The sequence below is a fragment of the Podarcis melisellensis genome, assembly GCF_964234715.1.
Source record: "Podarcis melisellensis genome assembly, chromosome: 8".
NCBI classification, from domain to species: Eukaryota; Metazoa; Chordata; class Lepidosauria; order Squamata; family Lacertidae; genus Podarcis; species Podarcis melisellensis.
Window position 1 is genome coordinate 42,088,442 of NC_138540.1, and position 19,234 is coordinate 42,107,675.

At 46.7% G+C, this 19,234-nt stretch overlaps 1 protein-coding gene across 2 annotated transcripts in view; it reads right to left on the bottom strand.

The window, feature by feature from the left end:
* Positions 1-1,974: 1,974 nt before the first annotated feature.
* The window catches only part of ZC3H18 (zinc finger CCCH-type containing 18), a 54,680-nt gene continuing 37,420 nt past the window's right edge, over positions 1,975-19,234 (bottom strand). Inside the window, exons 10-19 of one of the 2 annotated variants that reach the window (XM_081920170.1) lie at positions 18,534-18,734; positions 17,908-18,033; positions 15,256-15,357; positions 13,734-13,877; positions 11,771-11,923; positions 10,419-10,579; positions 7,961-8,163; positions 6,237-6,333; positions 4,644-4,740; positions 1,975-2,907 (exon numbers count right to left, since the gene is read on the bottom strand). In XM_081920170.1, coding sequence (XP_081776296.1) covers positions 2,703-2,907; positions 4,644-4,740; positions 6,237-6,333; positions 7,961-8,163; positions 10,419-10,579; positions 11,771-11,923; positions 13,734-13,877; positions 15,256-15,357; positions 17,908-18,033; positions 18,534-18,734 — 1,489 coding nt within the window. In that variant the 3' untranslated portion in view covers positions 1,975-2,702. Of the gene's footprint in view, positions 2,908-4,643; positions 4,741-6,236; positions 6,334-7,960; positions 8,167-10,418; positions 10,580-11,770; positions 11,924-13,733; positions 13,878-15,255; positions 15,358-17,907; positions 18,034-18,533; positions 18,735-19,234 lie in introns of both variants that reach the window. The other variant, XM_081920169.1, reaches the window with a different exon arrangement.

The following is a 19,234-nucleotide window of genomic DNA, read 5'->3' on the forward strand; positions in this document are numbered from 1 at the left end:
CCCCCCCATGTCTACAGGCCTTTCTTCAATTCAAGCATCAGTTTCTGGCAAGTCAGTAAGACGTAGTCAAGGAGGGCAGATGGGAAGCAGAGCCTGGAAAGGGGCTAGATCAGTGGCCTGTGAAATGCCCTCTACAACTAACAGTGGCCTAAGGGGGAATTGGATGTTAATACTGGCTGCAGTGTCAGTAGAAGCTCATGCCCATTAAAATGGGAGGCCACAGCTCCTTGAATAATCTTGCCCATAGAACACCCTGGTTGGATCGGAGTGAGTTGCCCTTCTAGTCCAGTATCTAGCTCCCCCCAGTGAAAAGCCAGATGCCTCCAGGAAGTCTACCAGCAGAGTTGGATGGCATCAGCCTTCTGCTGATGCTCTCCAGAAACTTGCATCCAGAAGTAGCAGACTGCCTCTGAAACTGGAGGTTTTACTTAACCCCCACCTGGCCTTCGTCAAGAATGTGTCTAATCCGCCTTTAAGGCCAGGGACCATGGCTACATCCTGTGGCTGCAAATTCCATAAATTAATTCTGCATCACATGACATATATTTGCTTAATCTGAGCTTACTTCTCTCCAATTTTATTGACAGTTTTCATAAGCAGTGACGTTATGTGAACAGTGATACTAGCAGGTGTTTTATTGTGTGGTAAGCACAAGTGGGCTGGAGGACGACAATGATTCCTGTTTTTAAAATGTAAGGTCAGGGACAAGTGGTTGTCAATCCCCAGCCCTCTTTCTCCTCCTTTTCTGGAGTTCACAATTAGCTTCTGTGAGTTCCTTGGGACTGGAAGAAAATTGGGGGGATGAGGAAGGAAAAACAGGGGAAGCCAAACCATTTGAATGACCCAAAGATCCAGTTTAGTTAAGACGAAAAATTATGTGAGCTTGTCTAATTTGAAAGAGACCTTTAAAGACAGGAGTGGACAACTAGATTTCACTAACGGACTGGGTCATTTTCTCCTCCACCCCGTGAGCCAAGTTTGCAGGTCAGCTGGCCCACTTTCTTCTGCATGTTGTTTTGAAGGCCCATTGGGTCTTCTGAGCACCTGGCAGGGCTGTCTGCAAGCTCTGGTGATCAGCTCATTTGAGCACATTAAGTTGGGGTGCAATCTTCCTTGCATAACAAAGCAGGGAAGAAGGCAGCTTTTCAATCGCTTTTAAACAGTATTTTATTGATAGTTTTAATATTTTAAAGTTTCACTACAAAGTGGTATATTATTTTTGCTTTCCATCTCATGGGAGAAGGTACCTTTAACCTTTAGATATAACACATTGATTTTGAGGGGGAATAAGCTCAAACCCACACATTTTTAAATTCCCTGCAGGAATTCCCAATCCACCCTTCATAGGAAATTTAAATGACTGATGGTGGGAGTTTACCAGGCATTCTTTTTTTTAAAAAAATATTTTATTAAGGGTTTTCTTGTTTTACAGAGGTAAGTGTAATGCCTCGTATTTTTTTCCCCCATGTTAACATTTTTACAAATCCGTTTCATTTGTTGAGGCATTAGGGGGAGAATAAAAAAAAAGAAAAAAAGAAAGGGGGTGGAGGGAGGGGAGATGGATGGGGGTGGGGTCGGGTAGTGGTGTTTCTATTATGCTTAATGTACGTAGAGTTTGGTGTCAGCGTGCTTGCGTTGTTCACTTGTGTTCCTTTGGTGGTGAGAGAGGTTGGGGTTGGCCTACTGTGCGATTGATTGTGATTGGCTGTGGTGATCTTTGTTTTCGTGTGTGAGCGAGGTGGGTGGGTGTTTTGGATCAGGTTAGCCACATTGATTTGTATGCTGTTGGTGGATTATTGTCATTGTCCTGTTGGGCTGTGTATGTGATAAAGGGGAGCCATACCGGGGTGAAGGTGTCTTCTTCTGTTTGTCCCAGTGTCAGTTTCAGTTTATTAGTTAATTTTTCTAGTAGGGTTTACCAGGCATTCTAAGACAGGCCTGAGATGGCAACAAAGCACGTCAAAGAAGAGAAGCTGTTTATCAAAATACTTTATTTTCAGCATAACCCCTCAAAAAAAGAAAAGACCCCTCTTTTTAGACACACATCCTGACGAAATCTTTGCTTTTCCATTTTTTTTAATCAACGAAAACAATCTTTTGCTTAAAATAAAAAGACACATGGGATCTTCCGACCAGACTTCCATCAAGGATATCTATGCAACTGGTTTAGTTCTTGTGGGGGGTAAGGTGGAGAGGGGTGGGAAGAAGACAAACAAACAGAGGTGTAGTGGGTGGGTGGGGGGACATTTCCGGCAGATGACAGAGCGAGTTTTGGCTCTCTCTCCTTACACAGCATTGTAGAACTGCATTGCTGAAGACACTCAACACACAGCAGGGCTAACTAAGGAAACACAACTTGTAGCTAGCAGTGGAGGACAGAGCAGAGAAGGCATCTGGACAGGGCTGCAGTTAAGAGTCCTCTGTGCATGATGGACATGGAAAAAACATCAACGTGGCTGCCTCCGCCACGGTGCCGGCAACGCGTGGGCTGGGGAGGTAACCGGAGGGAGCCGTCTTAGACCGCCAGAAGGGGCGGGTGGGTGTTCAGCTGACAAAACTCTTCTCTTTTCAATTTATTATTTTTTTAAAAAGGATCACAGCCAAAATAAAACTGAACTGCAAAATCCGAAGTGGCTGCTTGTATGTATGCTATTTATAAAAACACAGAGAGCAGTCTCTAATCCAGGGTGGACCAAGGCAGACTATACTTTCCCAGGGATCTTGGCTCGTTTGCGGGCAATGGCATCTTCCACAGCCTTCAACTGCTTCAGGAGCTCCTCCCGCCGTGACAATGTGCTGGACTTGCCTGATTTCGCAGCAGCAGCTGGGCCCCCGGGCTCAGCTGCTTTGCCTGGGATGCTTGTAACTTTGCTTGAACTCTTGGACTGCGGTGACAGTGGGCGCTTCCTGTGACAGAAAAAAAAAGACATAATGGTAAGAAATGACCAGGAATGTAGGCCAGAGGCTCCAGGAAGAGTATCCTCTCCAAGTCCATTAAAAAAAATAATCATTTACTCATACACATATTGTGGAGTCACTTGCTGATGCTCATTTATTTTTATATTTATATCCCACCTTTCTTTCAAGGAGCTCAAGGCATCAATACAGGGCTTTCCCCCTCCCAATTTGTTCCCGGGTCCTAGGCCAACACTAACTAACCACTACACTGCTTTTCTGAACAGATACCCATCCAAAGAGTCTTACAATAGAAACAAAAAACAAAATAGTACAAAAACTGGGATTTCTTGATGCAGCCTATGCTAACTGCATGCAACATTTGAAACGGCAACCCAAAAGATCTGAGGGCACCAGGCTGAGGAGGGCTCCTTATACCTCAAGATGGTACGTCAGTCTAGCCTTGTACCCTCAGCTCTGACAGCCAGCAGCTCTCCATGTTCTGAAGCAGAGTTTTCCCATGTCTGCTTCTAACTGAAGAAACGATAGATTGTAACTACATGAAAAGTGGATGCTCTATCACTGAGTTAGGGCCCTGCTCTGTCCAGAAAGGAGAGTTGGCAGCTTCTAGTGCTACACTCTCTGTGACTTCACCAGTCAGGGAGTTGCTTGCCCACCGATTTTCTCCACCAGGCAACCTCTAGCACCCAAAGTTGTAGACAGTACAGAGTTCTCAGGAAAGGAATGTTTGCAGGGGGATGCTCTAGTTAAACCAAGGGGATTTTAAAACTTTTTTTTTGCAGCTGGAGAAAAAATGTAGACAAAAGAGCTATGGGACATTTTGTGTTTTGGAGACCAGGGATGCTGTGCTATGATCCCACCCCCAGCATAGACGACTCAGGGTTGTATCCAATGCTAGTCACACTCAGAGGGAGTCCCATTTAAATTGATCTATGACTAACATAGATCCATTAATTTCAGTGCTTCTGCTGTGAGTGAAGCTTAGCTGGGTGTGACCCTCGAGGGCAACAGAGCCACATCAGCCATCAGATCCAACCTACAGTCCTCACCTTGGCAATGCAGTGGAAACAATGCAAACAGCTAAAAAGTCTACTTGCTAAATAAGGCCTCCAATCTTACATCTCATTGTCCAGCCTGCACTGGAAACCCAGTTTTTGCAGGAAGTTACTGAGTGGGGTGGGTGGGTGGGTGTAAGATGCAGCAGATTCATGTACAAGCTTTCTGGCATCACAGGAATCTTCGGTTGGGAAGAAAAAAAGCAACCATTTAAAGTATGCCAGTCAGGTGCTCTGACTGGGCATTATTCAGGTCCTCAGATAGTCATCTCCATCCCTGTGGTAATTCCCCACTTTAATGCCCACGCAGCGTCATCCCCTGCCCTTTTAGGTGATGCCCTGTGAGGTTACACCCAAGACATTCAAGATATACCACCTGTCCCATGCCCTCTGGGGTTGCTTCAGGCCTTCAGACAGGTGATCCCCAGCCTTTATGAGTCATAGGGCAAGGGATGACCCAAATGGGCAACTGGGCTCTATCACCTGTGACTCACAGAGGTTGGGGATCACCCGGGGATGGCTGCTGCAGCTATCAGTTGCCGCCTGGGCATGTGGGCCCTTGCCTCCTGATGTAGTTAAAGCATGGCAGCCTTCAAAGAGCCGCAGGGAGGAAAAAACCAGGCAGGAAGCCAAAAAATGCAGCAGGCCAAGATCATGGAGCACAGAACTTACTTGTCTGCCTGAGCAGCTGAGAGCTTCAGGTTAGGACCCCGCTGACGGTCTTGTTTGGGAGAGGAGAGCCTCCCTGCAGGTTTCCTATCACGGGTACCTGAGGAAGGAAGAATACATCAGGTAGTCTGAGTATGGTGGTTGTTTCCATATGGTGCGCCCTCCCTCAGAAATCACTGATTGAGGAATGGGGTCAGTATATTTTAATGCAGCCTTTACATAATGCAGCCTTTTAATGCAGTCAGTATATTTCAATGCAACCAGCTGCCCATGAGATGTACTGGAGTGTAAGTTACACCAGCCCCAGGCTGTACAATGCCGGGGCTGAGGAGACATCAAGTCCAAAATATATGGAGGGCACCCAGTTGGGGATGGCTGTTTTAAAGGGGAGATTCAATAGCAACAGCAACATTACAATTCCCAACAATTCAAACTGCAGCTGTTATTAATGATCCCTTAAGTGTTCAAAACATTTCATGTACATTATCTTAGTAGCCCTAACAACAACCCTGTGAGGTAGGTCAGTGTTCTCATTTCTGTGCTGAAGGTGGAAAGCCAAAAGAGAGAGAATGAACACATGACCATCTGCCATGAGTTCACAACAGGGGTGAGATTTGAACTGGGGACTTTCCAGCTTCCGGTTTCTTAGCAACACCAGCTTTGATTTGTACAATGCATTTTTTTCAGGTGGCAAGATCAGCATAAGGAATGTGGCTGAGTTACTGATGCTCTCAGGAAAAGTTGTTGCCTCAGCAACAGTTAAGCAACTCCAAGCCTGGCACGGCAGATTGTGCCTCTGGCTGCAGGCACAGTCCAGGCTGAGTATACCGGCAGCAGCTCTGGCATGTCGGCCTTAATGAGCTTGCAACACAGTCAGGGGAAAGCCTGGGATGCCAGCTTTTGGCAAGAGTCAGAGCTGATCATCTAACAAATACTTGGGTGAGGGCAGGGAGCAGCTGGGGATGTTGCAACTAAACTGTTTTCAGCTGAGCATCACACCTGCATTTTTTTTAAAAAAAGGTAAATAAATAAAAGCAGAAACTGAACCCTGAAGAAAAAAACCATGTATAAAGACAGGAATGTAGGAAGTTGCTTTATAGCAATTCAAGAACATGGGGTCCATTTAGCTCAGGGTTGTCTACACTGACTGACAGCAGCTCCTCAGAGTTTCAGGCAGTACCTGGAGACACCAGGGATGGAAGCCAAGATCCTTTGCATGAAAAGCACATACTCCACCACTAAGCTCCTCACTTCCGCTGGCTGTAACAAAGGTGGCATTGGGCAACCGCACTGCTGCCCACACATTTTCAAGTTTGCCTTTGAAGTAAAAAAGACAGGCAGCTCTCTATTTTTGAAGTGGTTCTCAAGGATCTGACAAGTGCACCAAATTCCACGGCAATGAGCTGAGTGTGTGTGCATGCATGCGCACGCGCACATGGCAGCCGTCACCGAGAAGGGCATCTGTGCCGAGTTCAAACACAGACAAGTGGCTAAACCCAGCTTGGTGACCAGACCAGAAGTAGACAGCTGAAGTATTTGCATGTGGAGAGGCCTTGCAACAGAGGTCTCCCCTCCTGGTCCCACACACTTCCTCACCTCTGTCTGGAGAAAGGGTCATCCGCTTGGCTGGAGGAGAAGCCTGCCTGTCTTTGTCAGAGGGCTCGTACCTTTTCCTGCTTCCTTTGTCAGCTGCCTGCAAAGAGAATGGGAGGGATAAGACTGAGCCAGGCTCACGCATGGGAACACACGAACACACACACACACAGAGGCTGGCCTGTCAATGAGGCACTCTCCCTGCAGCAGGACATTTGTGCTCCAAGTCTTCACCTTGCTGGCTCTAGCCAGAGGCTCTGTTGCACATTTTCCGAGGAGAAGGTCAGAGTGCGGCTGGAGGCTGGCCCAGAAAAGGTGTGTGTGTTGTGGCCTTGAGAGCATGCGACTGGTCAGGTGAGTGCCTGCCTTGGGCAGTTAGTCAATCAAGCAAGCAGCAGCAGCCTGCTTCCACTTTTAACTGTCCTCTCCCCCTAGAGCAATGGCACCTCCAATCCCACCCTTAGCAGAGGTCAACCATTCCTCTTCAAGCTGAAACCAACTGGGAGGCCAGAAGCAGAAAAATCCCTGCTATTTCCATGTGCTGCTTTCCCAGCAGACTACATGCTGCTCAGTCTGTCCCCAGTGCTCTGCTTTCTTGTGTAAACCTAAAAGCTGCTTACTGCTGTTCTGTCCCACTCTAGTGTGACTAACAGAGAAATGCCTCAACTACCGGTATGCCCAGGGACAAAAGTGATGAGAGCTTCTGGGTGGTGTGACTTGGCAGTGGCCCCTGGGGGAAGGTGTCATGCATGCTGTAAACACAACACCCAATGCACCTTCCAGATGTTTCTGCAATGTACCACTCCCATCACACATATCTGACCTGTCCTAATGACAGGCAGTTTGCTCATAACAAGTTAACCAGCAGGGCTGCATGGTGGGTGCATCTTCAGTGCTGTTTATGCAAGAGAGGCCCCTGCAGGATTGCAGGGACACAAGAGCAGCCTCTTACTGGATCAGACCAGAAAGTCGTCCAACCCAGTGTTTGTGTTCCACACAACAGACAAACAGATGCCTCCAAGAAGCCCGCAAGTGTGATTTGCCTGCTGTCCCCCTTCCCCAATAAGAAGTCGCTGATAAGAGCTCCCATATGACATTGATCAGTCAAATTGGATGACCAACTCCAAAGAAGTGGAAACGTGCATTTGGTGAAACAGTTGCTATCTGGATCCCCTCAAATTTAACTGGCTGATCTTGGGTGTCCTATAATATGAGAGAGGCAGAAAAGTTCCTCTCTTCACCATTCAGAATTCAGCAGGCACCTTCTGCTTTATTCCTTAAGCAGCTACTGAAATCTTTTTATGTGCTGCCAACTTATGCATGCAATTAACTATCTTTCTCTAATAGTGGATCTCTTTAAATTTGTACATTTTTTATTGCCTATATGTAGCAGTATAGACATATTTTTTGCAAAGAAGTAAGTTCTGCCTGTGGTGGATCAGATCCACCTGCCCGCTATCTGAGCCAGCCCTTTACACCTCACCCTCAAAGCAGGACCCTCATTTGCTTTGAGGACGCCTTGTCGTCACACACCTAAAGGCAGCTGCTGGGTGGACCCCAAGTCAGAGGAAGCCTTCTTGGGCCCCTGTGCATATTATTCAATATTATCAATGCCCCAGAGAGAAGTGGGAAGTCCCCTCCCCTCCAACTGCATGCAAGAAAGCTGAGGGACGGCTTAAAATATTTAAGGAGACCCTCTCAGTCTGCGCCCCCCCCAAAAACCTCACCTTGTTCAACAGTGTTAGTTTGATTTCTTTGTGGGCGCTGAAACCGGCTGGCTGCGGCTGGGGCGGTGCGGGCTGCTGAGGTGGGGGCGGCTGCTGAGTTTTACCCCCTTGCACGGCCTTGGCTGGCTTGGGGGGCTGTGCTGGGGCTTCCCGTTTCCGTTTCTCCTCCTTGATGTTGCCGCCACCTTCTTTTTTGGGCTTTCCTGCTAGGAGCAGAACATGCTTTGGTGATCAAAGAGCCAGAAAGTGCTCCTCCCCTCCCCAGGTTTCTGTAAGCAAGGCCAGGGGACAGTCAACATGACAGCAACTGTAGACAATCTGGGCTGAAAACAAGCAACATTATATAATCTATGGTCTACCTGGTCCAGTACTGTTTAAACCACTGGTCTTCAAACTGGTGGGTAAGGGCTCCCTAATTGGTTATGGCCTGATCCAAGGTGGGTTGCAACAGCAGCACTACCACCATGCAAATATATGGTAAAAGATTAAGAAATGGGGCCCCAAATGTGTGTTTGAGTTAAAAGTGGGTCCTGGGTCTGAAAAGGTAGACGACTACTGGTCTAAACTGACCGGCAGTGGCTTTCCAGCATATCAGAGGTCTCTCCCAGTCGTACCTGAAGATGCTGTTGAGGATTCAACTTGGGATCTCCTGCATGCAACAGAGATGTTCCACTGCTGAGCTATGACCCTTCCTCTAAAAATATAGCACAATTCTAGTCCTCATTATTCAGAATAAAGGACTGGACCAGGAGTGTGAGGGAGCAATGCAGAGTAAGAAAACGAATGGCTGCTCATTAAATCTGGCAAGAAGCAGCTGTATTTGAGAAAAAAACTTAGCTGTGCTGAGGAAGAACCCCAGAGTGGAATTTTAATGGTGGAGATTGGACATCTTATCTAGGAGTTATTTATAGCTGCAGCCTGTACACAAGTTGGCGAACAGAGGAAGGAAGGGAACGGAATGTGAAATTACCTTGTAAACACTGCAGGGAACTAAGCAAAGGAAGAGAACTGAACAAAGGAAGATAGCAATTAACTCTCCCAACACACCAGACCTGAGAACACCGTTTATGAAGGACTACACATGTGAAATGGATTTAATATTTATGAGAATTAACAGTGGTGCTGTATGTAAGGAAAGAATTATGGTCAGCTGCGAGAATGGACTAACATCATGTGAAGGTTTAAATGGATATTAAAGAAGATTTGAAGTGGCCACAAGAGGAAGTGATGGACACATGTTTTCAACAGGAGCGGGAAACCTGATTTTATGAAATTGTATTAAAGTAATTAGGTCTGATTTGTAACAATTTGTAAAACTGATAAAAAATATAAGAAAAAGAAGAAGGGCCTCTCCATGCCCTTCATAAAGATGCCAGGGATTAAACCCAGGACCTTTTGCATGTAAAGCACTGAGCTCTGCCTCTGAGCTGCAGCACTGGAAGTGCTGTCTTTTCTGACTAGCAGCAGCTCTTCAAGGCTTCCAGCAGAAAAGGTGGCAGGGCTCTCCTATTACCTGCCACCTGAGGTCCTTTTAAGTGGTGGCTCAACCTAAACCAGTCTTCCCCAACCTGGTGCTCTCCAAATGCTTTGAACTACAACTCCCATCAGCCCCAAGCACATTTGGAATAAAAGCCGCAAGGCTCAGATTAAGACCTTTGAGATGGTTATATAGTGAAGTTTAAAAAATATTAAAATACATGCAATCCAATCCAAAAATATGTTAATGTCCTAGAGCTCTGCCCCTTCCTACACAGAAGTAGTTCGGATACTGTTACCCATGCCTTAGTAACATCCAGGCTTGAATATGTGGCTTGCGAGATTCTACTTGAAGAAACTTTGGTCGGCTCAAAATGTAGCAACCACATGGGTGACATTTCTCTAGTGCATGCACCAAGAAAGGTGCTGGCAATAACCTTTATAGCTGTTTATGGTTTGGGACAAAAGCTGCTCAAGGATGCCTGCTCTAATATCAACCCACCTGCGCTTTAAAGATAATTGGTGAGGCTCTTCTCTGGGCTTCCCTTGCCGGCTGATTGGCTTTCCCTGCTGTTGCCAATGAATTTGCAGTGTATTTCCACTGCTAAAAAAGGGCAGAATTTTGCCTTTAGAAAAAACAGACCACATGCATGGTCTAAACTTGCATTATTCATGTGCCATTATCGAGAACAGATATGATGAGCACAGCAGAAGGACCCTTCGCCAAAATGATCTGCATTCTGCATCCAGAATAAATAGTGCTAGTGAACTGTGTTCATGAAGATTTCACACGTCTTTCCGTCTGCTAGTGAAGAACATTCCAAAGCAGTCTGCAAATAAGGGCAACAAAAACAGGGAAGTCCGGTGGGGGGGGGGGGAGGGGAGGGGAAGTGAGCAGCAGAGGGGAATGGAGACTGGCAGTGCCACAGGAGGTGCTTGAAGAAACACAGGCAAATCATATTCTGGAGGCAGAGTGGCCTACCTCTCTCCTTCTTCGGCTGCGCTGGGGTTAGGGATCTGGAGCTGGCCGAAGAAATCGGGCTGGCTAGGTCGGCATACATGTCTTCTGAGTCAGCGCTCCGCACAGAGCTGCTACTGGAGGAGGCACTGGAAACGGACGAGACGCTACTTACACTCAGGGACCTGGGTTGGGTGCAAGGAGGACAAAGATACAAGTTAGATCCAGAAGAACGGGTTGAAACAGCACCCCAGTGGAGAATAGTTTTGCTTATGTAATAAAGCCTTGCCTGTGTGGTGCACTGGTTAGAGGACCAGGGTTCAATTCTCACCACCCCAGTCATGAAGCTCACTGGGTGACCTTGGACCGGTCGCTGCCTGTCAGCCATACCTACCTCACAGTCATACCCCCTTCATTTAGAGGGGGAAAAAACCATGTGCACTACCTTGGGCTCCTTGGAGAGAAAGGTGGGATGAAAACGCCAATAAATAAATAAGCTGGTGCCCTCCAGGAGTCCCAAAACATCTGGAGGGCACCAGGTCAATTTAGTACTAGACTGAAAATGGTTTCTGCCTGTTGTCCATCTGGATACAAGTTGTTCCTCCCCACCCCCCTCCACTGGCTGAATTGCTGCGATATCAAGAGAACTTTCACAATCAGTCAAGATGCTCATCAGCAAAACGGTGGCCAACTGTGCTGCTCCAGCACAGCCTTTCCTAACTTGGTGCCCTCCAGATGTCACTGGAACACCAGCTCAGCTGGGAACCTTTTGTATTCATTGATGTGGAAGCTAGAATCTGATGCAGGGAGCCCCAGGAAAACATAACATTATGCAAAACAAACTGTTCATGTCATGAATGTTTTCTCTGCAATCTCCTCCCTAACCTCACAATTTCAATTCCTTCTTGGAAATAGATTTAAGGATGTCTTCCTGCAACAGCTAAATTAATATAAGGAAAGAACTGCAAGGCACCGTAATGAATTAAACGCGAAGTCAAATCAGCTGATGACACATGCTTGATGCTTCTTGCCACAAGGCATGAAGGTAGAAACATTTTCAGAGGGCACAGTTGGGGTTAACCACAAGGAGAAGATTGTACCTAGCATGCTCTGCTTCTGAACCATCCTGACGATTCTGGCTGGGCAAAGTCACAGGACATGCTGCGGAGGCAGATGCTTCGACCCAGCATGGCAATTCTAAGGTCTTTATAAGAAAAGCTGATTTCTGGGCATTTCCCAGTTTTTACTCAAGTAGCCATGAAGGAAGCATCCTGCTTCCTTCAAACAAATCCTGCTTTAGGAGAAAGATGCCTCATTCCGCATAAGTAGCCACATGTTTTACTCTTCCAGCCCAGAAACAGAAGGAAATATCTCACCTGGACTTTCTGGACCCAGACGGTGATGGGGAGATGGAAGCTGAGGAGGACCGAGAATGAGATCGAGAGAGGGATCGGGAGATGGATCTTGAACGGGAGCTGGACCCACTATAGCTGCTGCCGCTGCCACTCATGCTGCAGCTGATGGCCCGCCTGCAACAAGAAACAAGTTCAAGCTCCCTGTTACATACCAGGTGGACATCAGTGCAAGACACTTTTGCTGGTCTTCTAGGCAAACCTTGATGCTTGCCATACAGGGGCACTCAGGAATACACAGCCACCCACAAACCCTTACTTAGGACGGGTGAAAACCAACAATATCAGCAGAATAAATTCTAAGCAATAATTAATATTAATAATACAACCTATCAGTGGCTTGCTATGTAAGGCATCTCCTAGTGACTTATAAAATAATAGCTCTCTTCCATGTGGATGTGCTGGGCACCTAACAGCAGGAGGGAGAGGGCTAAAGTGGATTCTTGCAAGTAGGGATCATAATGGAGTAACTCTGCTTGAAAATCCTTGCTGTGGGGCAGTGGAAGCTATTCTATGGCAATGGGTACCGCATGTGAGATGACTTCTGCCACAAGGGACCATCCCCATGGCGTACGGGCCCAAGCCCTAACTAGGGATAGTTTGGGTGGTGGGAGAAATAATTGAGAGCCAGTGTGGTGTAGTGGTTAAGAGCGGCAGTCACATAATCTGGGGAACCGGGTTCGTGTCTCCGCTCCTCCACATGCAGCTGCTGGGTGACCTTGGGCCAGTCACACTTCTGTGAAGTCTCTCAGCCCCACTCACCTCACAGAGTGTTTGTTGTGGGGGAGGAAGGGAAAGGAGGTTGTTAGCCGCTTTGAGACTCCTGAAGGGGAGTGAAAGGCGGGATATCAAATCCAAACTCTTCTTCTTCTTCTTCTTCTTGAGTTGGCTGAGCAATACATTACACTCTTTGATGTGTTTGGAATCAGTTGCTTGGGATTCCAAACAGGAGAGGGCTATTGCGTTTATGGGACTCCCACTGGGGTACCACCAACTGGTTTTAAAAGAGGATTAGACAAAATCGCGGATGATAAGGCTATCAATGGCTAATAGCTACAATGACTGTGCCTCCACAATCAGAGGCAGCAGGCCGCTAATTACCAGTTGCGGGAAACCAGTCCTCTTGTGGGGCAAAGGGAGGCTGTGCCCTTCCTTCCTCCCGAAAGTGATCACAGGGGAGAAGAGAAGGGATTCCCCACAGATACTTCCTGGCATGGACCTATTTCTCACCTGGCTTTCAGTCACAGAACTCTAAAAACCTGTGGTCATGATTCTAATGAGGAATGCTAAGGAAGCCATGAAGGGCAGGGAAGTTTCTCTCTTCTGTCTTCCGGATGCAGCTCCCACAGCCAATGAAGCAAGCAGGGTCAAAAGAGCCCCAAGAGAACATAGGAAACAAGCGGTTTCTTTTGCCTGCATGGAATTAGATCCTTTGGGATGTGGCCCATTTATATTGTGCCAGTTTCAGAAATTCTACACATTTGAATTGCACGCTAATTTCACTTTGGAGAACCCCGCTTTGCCACAGCCAATTTCCCAAGATGCTCAGAAATCCCTTCCCTGGTAACCAGATCAATCATATGATGAAGGGAGAGGAGTTGATAATTTCTCCTGCCTGAATTGATCCCTGCTTCTCTGTGATGTCTTTGTGAAATGTGGAGTTGACATGCCCACTTATGGACACAGCTGTTCCTCGAATGTGGCCCCTGAGGATTGGTCAAGGGTGAAATGTGGCCCTTTGGGCAAACGAAGTGCTAGCCGCTGGTGCCTTAAGTGACATTTCAAGTAAACAGCTATGTCTTGGGAAGCCCCTAGGCATGAAGCAATGACTTGGGCCGCTGTGCCTCCCCAGGTTCCCAAGAAAGCAGCTCATGCTTCGACTTGCCTATTAGGAGATTGTTCTAGGAAGCTCCCCTGTTCCTCCTACCTCCGGGGTGGCATCCTCAATTGGCGCTCCTTCCGCCTCGCCTCTCTACTGTTTCCTGGCTTGGGTGGCTCCGGGGCAGCTGGGGCAGTTTTAGTGACTGGTGGAGGTGCTGGAGGGGCAGGTAGTTTCTTCACAGGCTTGTCACTGCAAAAGTAAAATGGGTAAGATGACAGGAGCAGAGAGACCGGCTGGAAGAGAGTGGGTGCTAGATTTTTTAAACTGGACTCAAGTCTGGCCTCAAATCTTAGCGACCATGCTAAAGCCGTCTGGCACATTCTGGGAGACAGGATGGTGAAAGAGCGTCTTGGGGTTGGACACCAGATGCCCAGGTTGAACATACAAAGCTCAGCTGTCTTTCAAAGAGACAGGCTGCTGTTCATTTAAGCCCAGTATTGCCTACTCTACTGGCAATGGCTCTCCAGAGTTGTCACAGGCCTTTCCTAGCCCTCCTCCCTCAAATTCTTCTAACTGGACATGCTGGAATTGAGCTCCCTGTAAGGCTCTGGGGAAGTTGCTCTCCCAACTCTCCTTAATTCACATGAATTGCAAAAGGAGGAATATTCTGGGAGACAAAACTTTTAATGAAACGAATATGGACAGTACAGCAACAGGGTTTTCAGAGTCATTTAGGTGACCGTGCATATATTTATTTTGCATTTTGTATTGGAAGAAACTTTTGCACAGAGCTCCAAAGTGCAGCTCCTGGGACCACAGTGAGTCCTGTTCAGTCTATTTTGGGGTCTCTGGACATTTCACCAAATCTGCCTCATGTTTTCAAGCTCATCGCCATGGCCAAATGGGGTGACTTTCTCTTCCCCAGTTCCACCCCACTGCAAATTATACTGTTAGGGGGCCCGGTGGGGGGAGGAAATCAGGCATGGACTTTTTGAGTGGAAGGACTGTGAGCTCTGTTCAGTTCTAGTATTCGAAACAAAGGTCTGGGCTTAGAACAGTTTGATTTGAAATGTAGCCCTCCCCCCCCCACTCACTAGGCTCCAGTTGTTGGATCCTGGGGTTTTAGTGTTTTTTTTTAAAAGTAGATCCCATAAGCCTGAAGTCTGCCTACTGCCCTATGATGACTAACCCAAAGAGCGTATGTTTAAATAAACACATTTTATTGCTTTATCATTCATCCAATCAGTGAATGACAGCATATCAAGAGATAAGCTGCAGGCCTCGCAGAACCAACATTGCTACAAGTAGGTAGACATCCCTCAGCAGAACTGTGTCATCTCTTTAATTGTATGTGAAGCATGTGTCACATGTTCGTGGAAAAGGGAGATGACGTCCATTTAAAAATCAATATTTAAGTACAGACAACTGTTGTGTTTGCTTTATTTCACGCCTGGGTGCCACAATACCACAGGACCACACTTTACAAACCTGATCTGGTGGAAAGTACCTTGCTGGTCTAGTTCTAAATGTGACAAATGCAAAGTGCCCCTGCACCTTTATACTGCTATAGAACCTCAAAAGGGAATGTCCCAATGTCACTTTGCCCAGAGCGGACACAGCATCTTACCCCTTTCCAGCAGGTGCTGCAGGCTCTCCTTTAGCTTTGGGAAGAGGTTTGTGTGGAGATGGCGTTGGAGAAGGAGATGGGGAAGATGAGAAGGACCGTGACCTGAAAAGTCAGACAACAGAGATAGAGATAGAGATAGAGATAGAGAGAGAGAGAGAGAGAGAGAGAGAGAGAGAGAGAGAGAGAGAGAGAATGAGAATGAGGGGAAAGTCTAGATACACCCTTTAAATACAGCAGAAGCCTCATTGAATTGGGGGTGCCTCTAAAAAAGGTAAAGGACCTCTGACAGTTAAGTCCATTATAAAAGTCCATGCTAAGTTCCTTCTAAATGCAAACAATTCACTGAATATTCTTCCATTTGGTTTTTATCGTGAAACATGAGGATCAGTCTACAGTTTTTTTGGGGGGGGGTTTTGGACTGAACCAAAATAAAACGAAGTAACAAAGTGAAGTAACAACAACTACTGAAAAGCAAAAGACCGATTTTAAAGGCAGATGGATGAGCTAAGTAGGCAATGGGGCCAATTCTTCAAGCATGATGGCTTCATGGAATATTTTACAATATATGGGCACAATCAAACAACAGGTGGCCAACTGGTGAGATTTGAATGGCCTGCTAACCCTGGAAGCAGCACCTGCAGGGCTCCACTCTGAATTGGCTTTTAGAGGATCTGTTGACCACAACACTGGTCCCCCACCTGCCACTGTGGGGAAAAGAGCTCTAAGCTCATGCAAGCCCTCACCTCCAATGCCACACTTCTGCTGTTATCTGTGTAAAGCAGGCTGATAAGAATCTCTGAAGAAAGTTCAAAAATGGTACCATTTTTCTTTTACAAAACTCTCTACTATCCAAACTTTTTGGAAGTGTCTTTTGGATAGATGATGGCTTTCGACTTTTCAGTGCACCAAGTGCTGCCCATGCCACATTCAAGGCTGTGAGTGATCTGTGTCCGCAGGACTCTTAGATCAGAGGTACTGCGGAGAAAAACCAGCACCCAACATCTGTTGGTGAAGTGGGGCTGGTTGTGTAAAGAAGAGCACCCTTGAAGGGAAGGAAGCTTTAGCATGGGTGGTTGGCAGAAATGGGCCGCCTGAAATGAGAAGCCAAGCAACACACCCGGCAGGACTGCCAGTAACTGGGGGTGGTGCCTCACCACCAACTTGGCTCTTTGTCCCAACAGCTCTCAGATTCCATAACTGCCCCTCTTCCCATTCCCTCCAGGCTCTTGCCCTAGTGCAACTTAACTGGGGAAAAGGGCCCAAATCCTGGAATTCAAATTGATCAAATGACACGAGAATTTAGTTGCCTAGCTTCTAATCTGCAGAATTTGGAGCAGGAAAAGGAGGGATGCTGAACTGCCCCATAGGATGGGCCTTTCTCCACCCACATCTCGGTACGGGGCCAGAAAAGGGCTGAGCTCTACCCTGGTCAGGATCCAGCAACATGGAACTCTTTTCTTTAGGGTCCAAGTAGCTCAGAAACGGTTCCATGCCCCATCATTTTAAGCCAACGGTCACATCTCCTGGTAGAGAGGAAGCTAGAACATGGACTGGGAAAAGGAACCCTCCCAAGCAGGCAACCTCCAGAAAGTGGAGAAACAGCAGCTCCCCAACTGGTCAGGGGCTGAAGGAATCACAGAATTATTGGATAGTCATCCAGATCTCTCTCTCTCTCTCTCTCCCCCCCCCACACTCCTCTGCTGATCTGGAAGAGAAAATCATCTCCACGGGTCACAAGATTGCCACCATTTGTTTACACAACTTTTTCTCTTCTGATAACAGATGATCGTAAACATGTTGTACCTGGATATTTCATCACCATTTCATAACTTTTCAGTAGCAGCAGCCAACCCAAACACACAAAGTAGTTTAGCAGGGTGCCCATCTAGGAAACTGCCTCTTTCCAGTGCATGTGACAGTGGCGACTGTGTCTATTTGAAATGCCATTGCAGGGTCACAACCATAAACACACTTACTCGTGCGTAAATTCTGCATAAGTCAGCAGGCCACACCTGTGAGTTTGAGAGCATGGAAATGGGGTCCAAATTTCAAGAAATCCCACGTCAGCCTTCTGCAACCTGGTGCCCTCCAGACACCATTAGGCTGATATGAGAAATTGCGTGAAGAGGAGAATAGAGCTGAATACTGGTGAGCATTTTATTTGCAGGTGCAAGAATGTTCCTTGCAATAGGAAAAAATGCAATAAGCAAGCAGCAGTGGGCAAATGGGCCTGAAAAATATGGAATGCAATATTAATATGTAAAGTGCTCTCAAAGAAGCTATGAATTAACGACTAAGGTATGATTTATTTTGAAGAAAAATAGCAATCTAGATGAGCATTTTAGGTATTTTAATTTTTAAAAGGAGGGGCATTAAAATAAAGGATATAAATTGTAGTAAAACTACTTATAGGCAGCAATCATGCAGCTGTGCCTTGGTGACCAGCTATGCTCCCTGAATTCTGAACTTAGTTTGTGTCCTGGATTCCACTTCCAGGATTTCCAGCGGCACCTTAAAACTGACATCAAGTGGCTGTCCTGAGCTTTCCACAGGGTACTGCCCAGACTCACCTGAAAGAACCTGTCTTGACTCAGGGAGGCTCACTATGGGAGCCCAAGAACCTGCCAGCTAACACGTTTGGAGAAACAGTACCTGGATCGACTGCCTGAGAAGGAGCTGTGCCTAGAAGAGCGACTAGAGTAGGAGCTGTATGAGGAAGATCTAGACCGTGACCGCGAAGAACCGGATCCAGAATAGGAGGAGGAGCGAGAAGATGACCTGAAAGGAAATAAAAGGTATGTGTACATATGAGGGAACAGCATTTCGGCAACTGGAACATTATTTGTATCAATTCTTATTTTCAGTTCTACTTGCTTTAAGAAGCTCCCTTATTTCAAAATCCCCCCGAGATTCTAGTAGGTTCACACGAGGTCTATGTCCTACTCTGCTGTAGCCTGCCTTTAGAGGCTACCTTTCCAGGGGCACAGGCTGTCACTCTCTGCCATTCAGTCTCAACAGGTCACAGTATTGATTTAAGCTCTCTTTCCATTGACTAACACCAGGGCAATCTGCCCTAGTGCATCCAAGAAAGGGCTGGATGCTTATTCACAACAGAATCCCCTGGCCGCACAGGCTATTCTCTTTTGTCTCTGGCTCACATGCTCCTCCCACCAACAGCATTGCTCTTTCGGCTAGGACTGAGTCCTGGGAGCCATCTGGAGTGATGCTGATTGTAAGAAATCCCCTTGCATCTGTTGCTGCCCATCTCGGGTTCACACCTTGATGAACCTGAGCCGGAGGCTGAAGAGGCAGAGGTTTTCCGGCGCCTACGAGCACGGCTGGGTGAAGCAGACAGCCCATGCTTCTTTTTGGGGGATTTTGATCGGCGCCATGGGTCCTTCCACTCATCTGCTCTCTTGGACTGAGAAGGGGTGGTCGTGGTCGCCTCTTTCTCCTTCTTTGGTGGCTCAGGTTGGCGGCTGGAAAATGAATAAAAAATGTAGTTAGCTGGAGAGAAGGCTCTCTCTTGGGCCATCCAATGACCTGGGTCCCCACCCCCAGTTCTTGGAATGCAACCAAATGCAAAACATGGCTACATACAAGGGCCAAACTGCGCCTATTTTATAACTTGTGTTTCTGAAAATCAAATCAGCTTACAAAAATACAAACAAAAGTTACAAAGACACTGCTAAAAACCAAAAGGAATTCATATAACAGTAAAAACAATAAAACATAAAAGCAGCCAATATTTAAAACCCCCACTAAAAACATAAATTCCTTAAAAGTACCATATGTTTCCATCTATAAGATGCCCCCTATTTTGGAGGACTCCGATTTAAGAAAATGGGGGGAGATACTATCCGTGTATAAGACGAGCCCAGATTTTGAACATTATTTTAGAGTAAAAAAACATAGTCTTATACACAGAAAAGTACGGTAATTAAAATACTGAAAGCCTGTTGATATAGAAAACACCCTC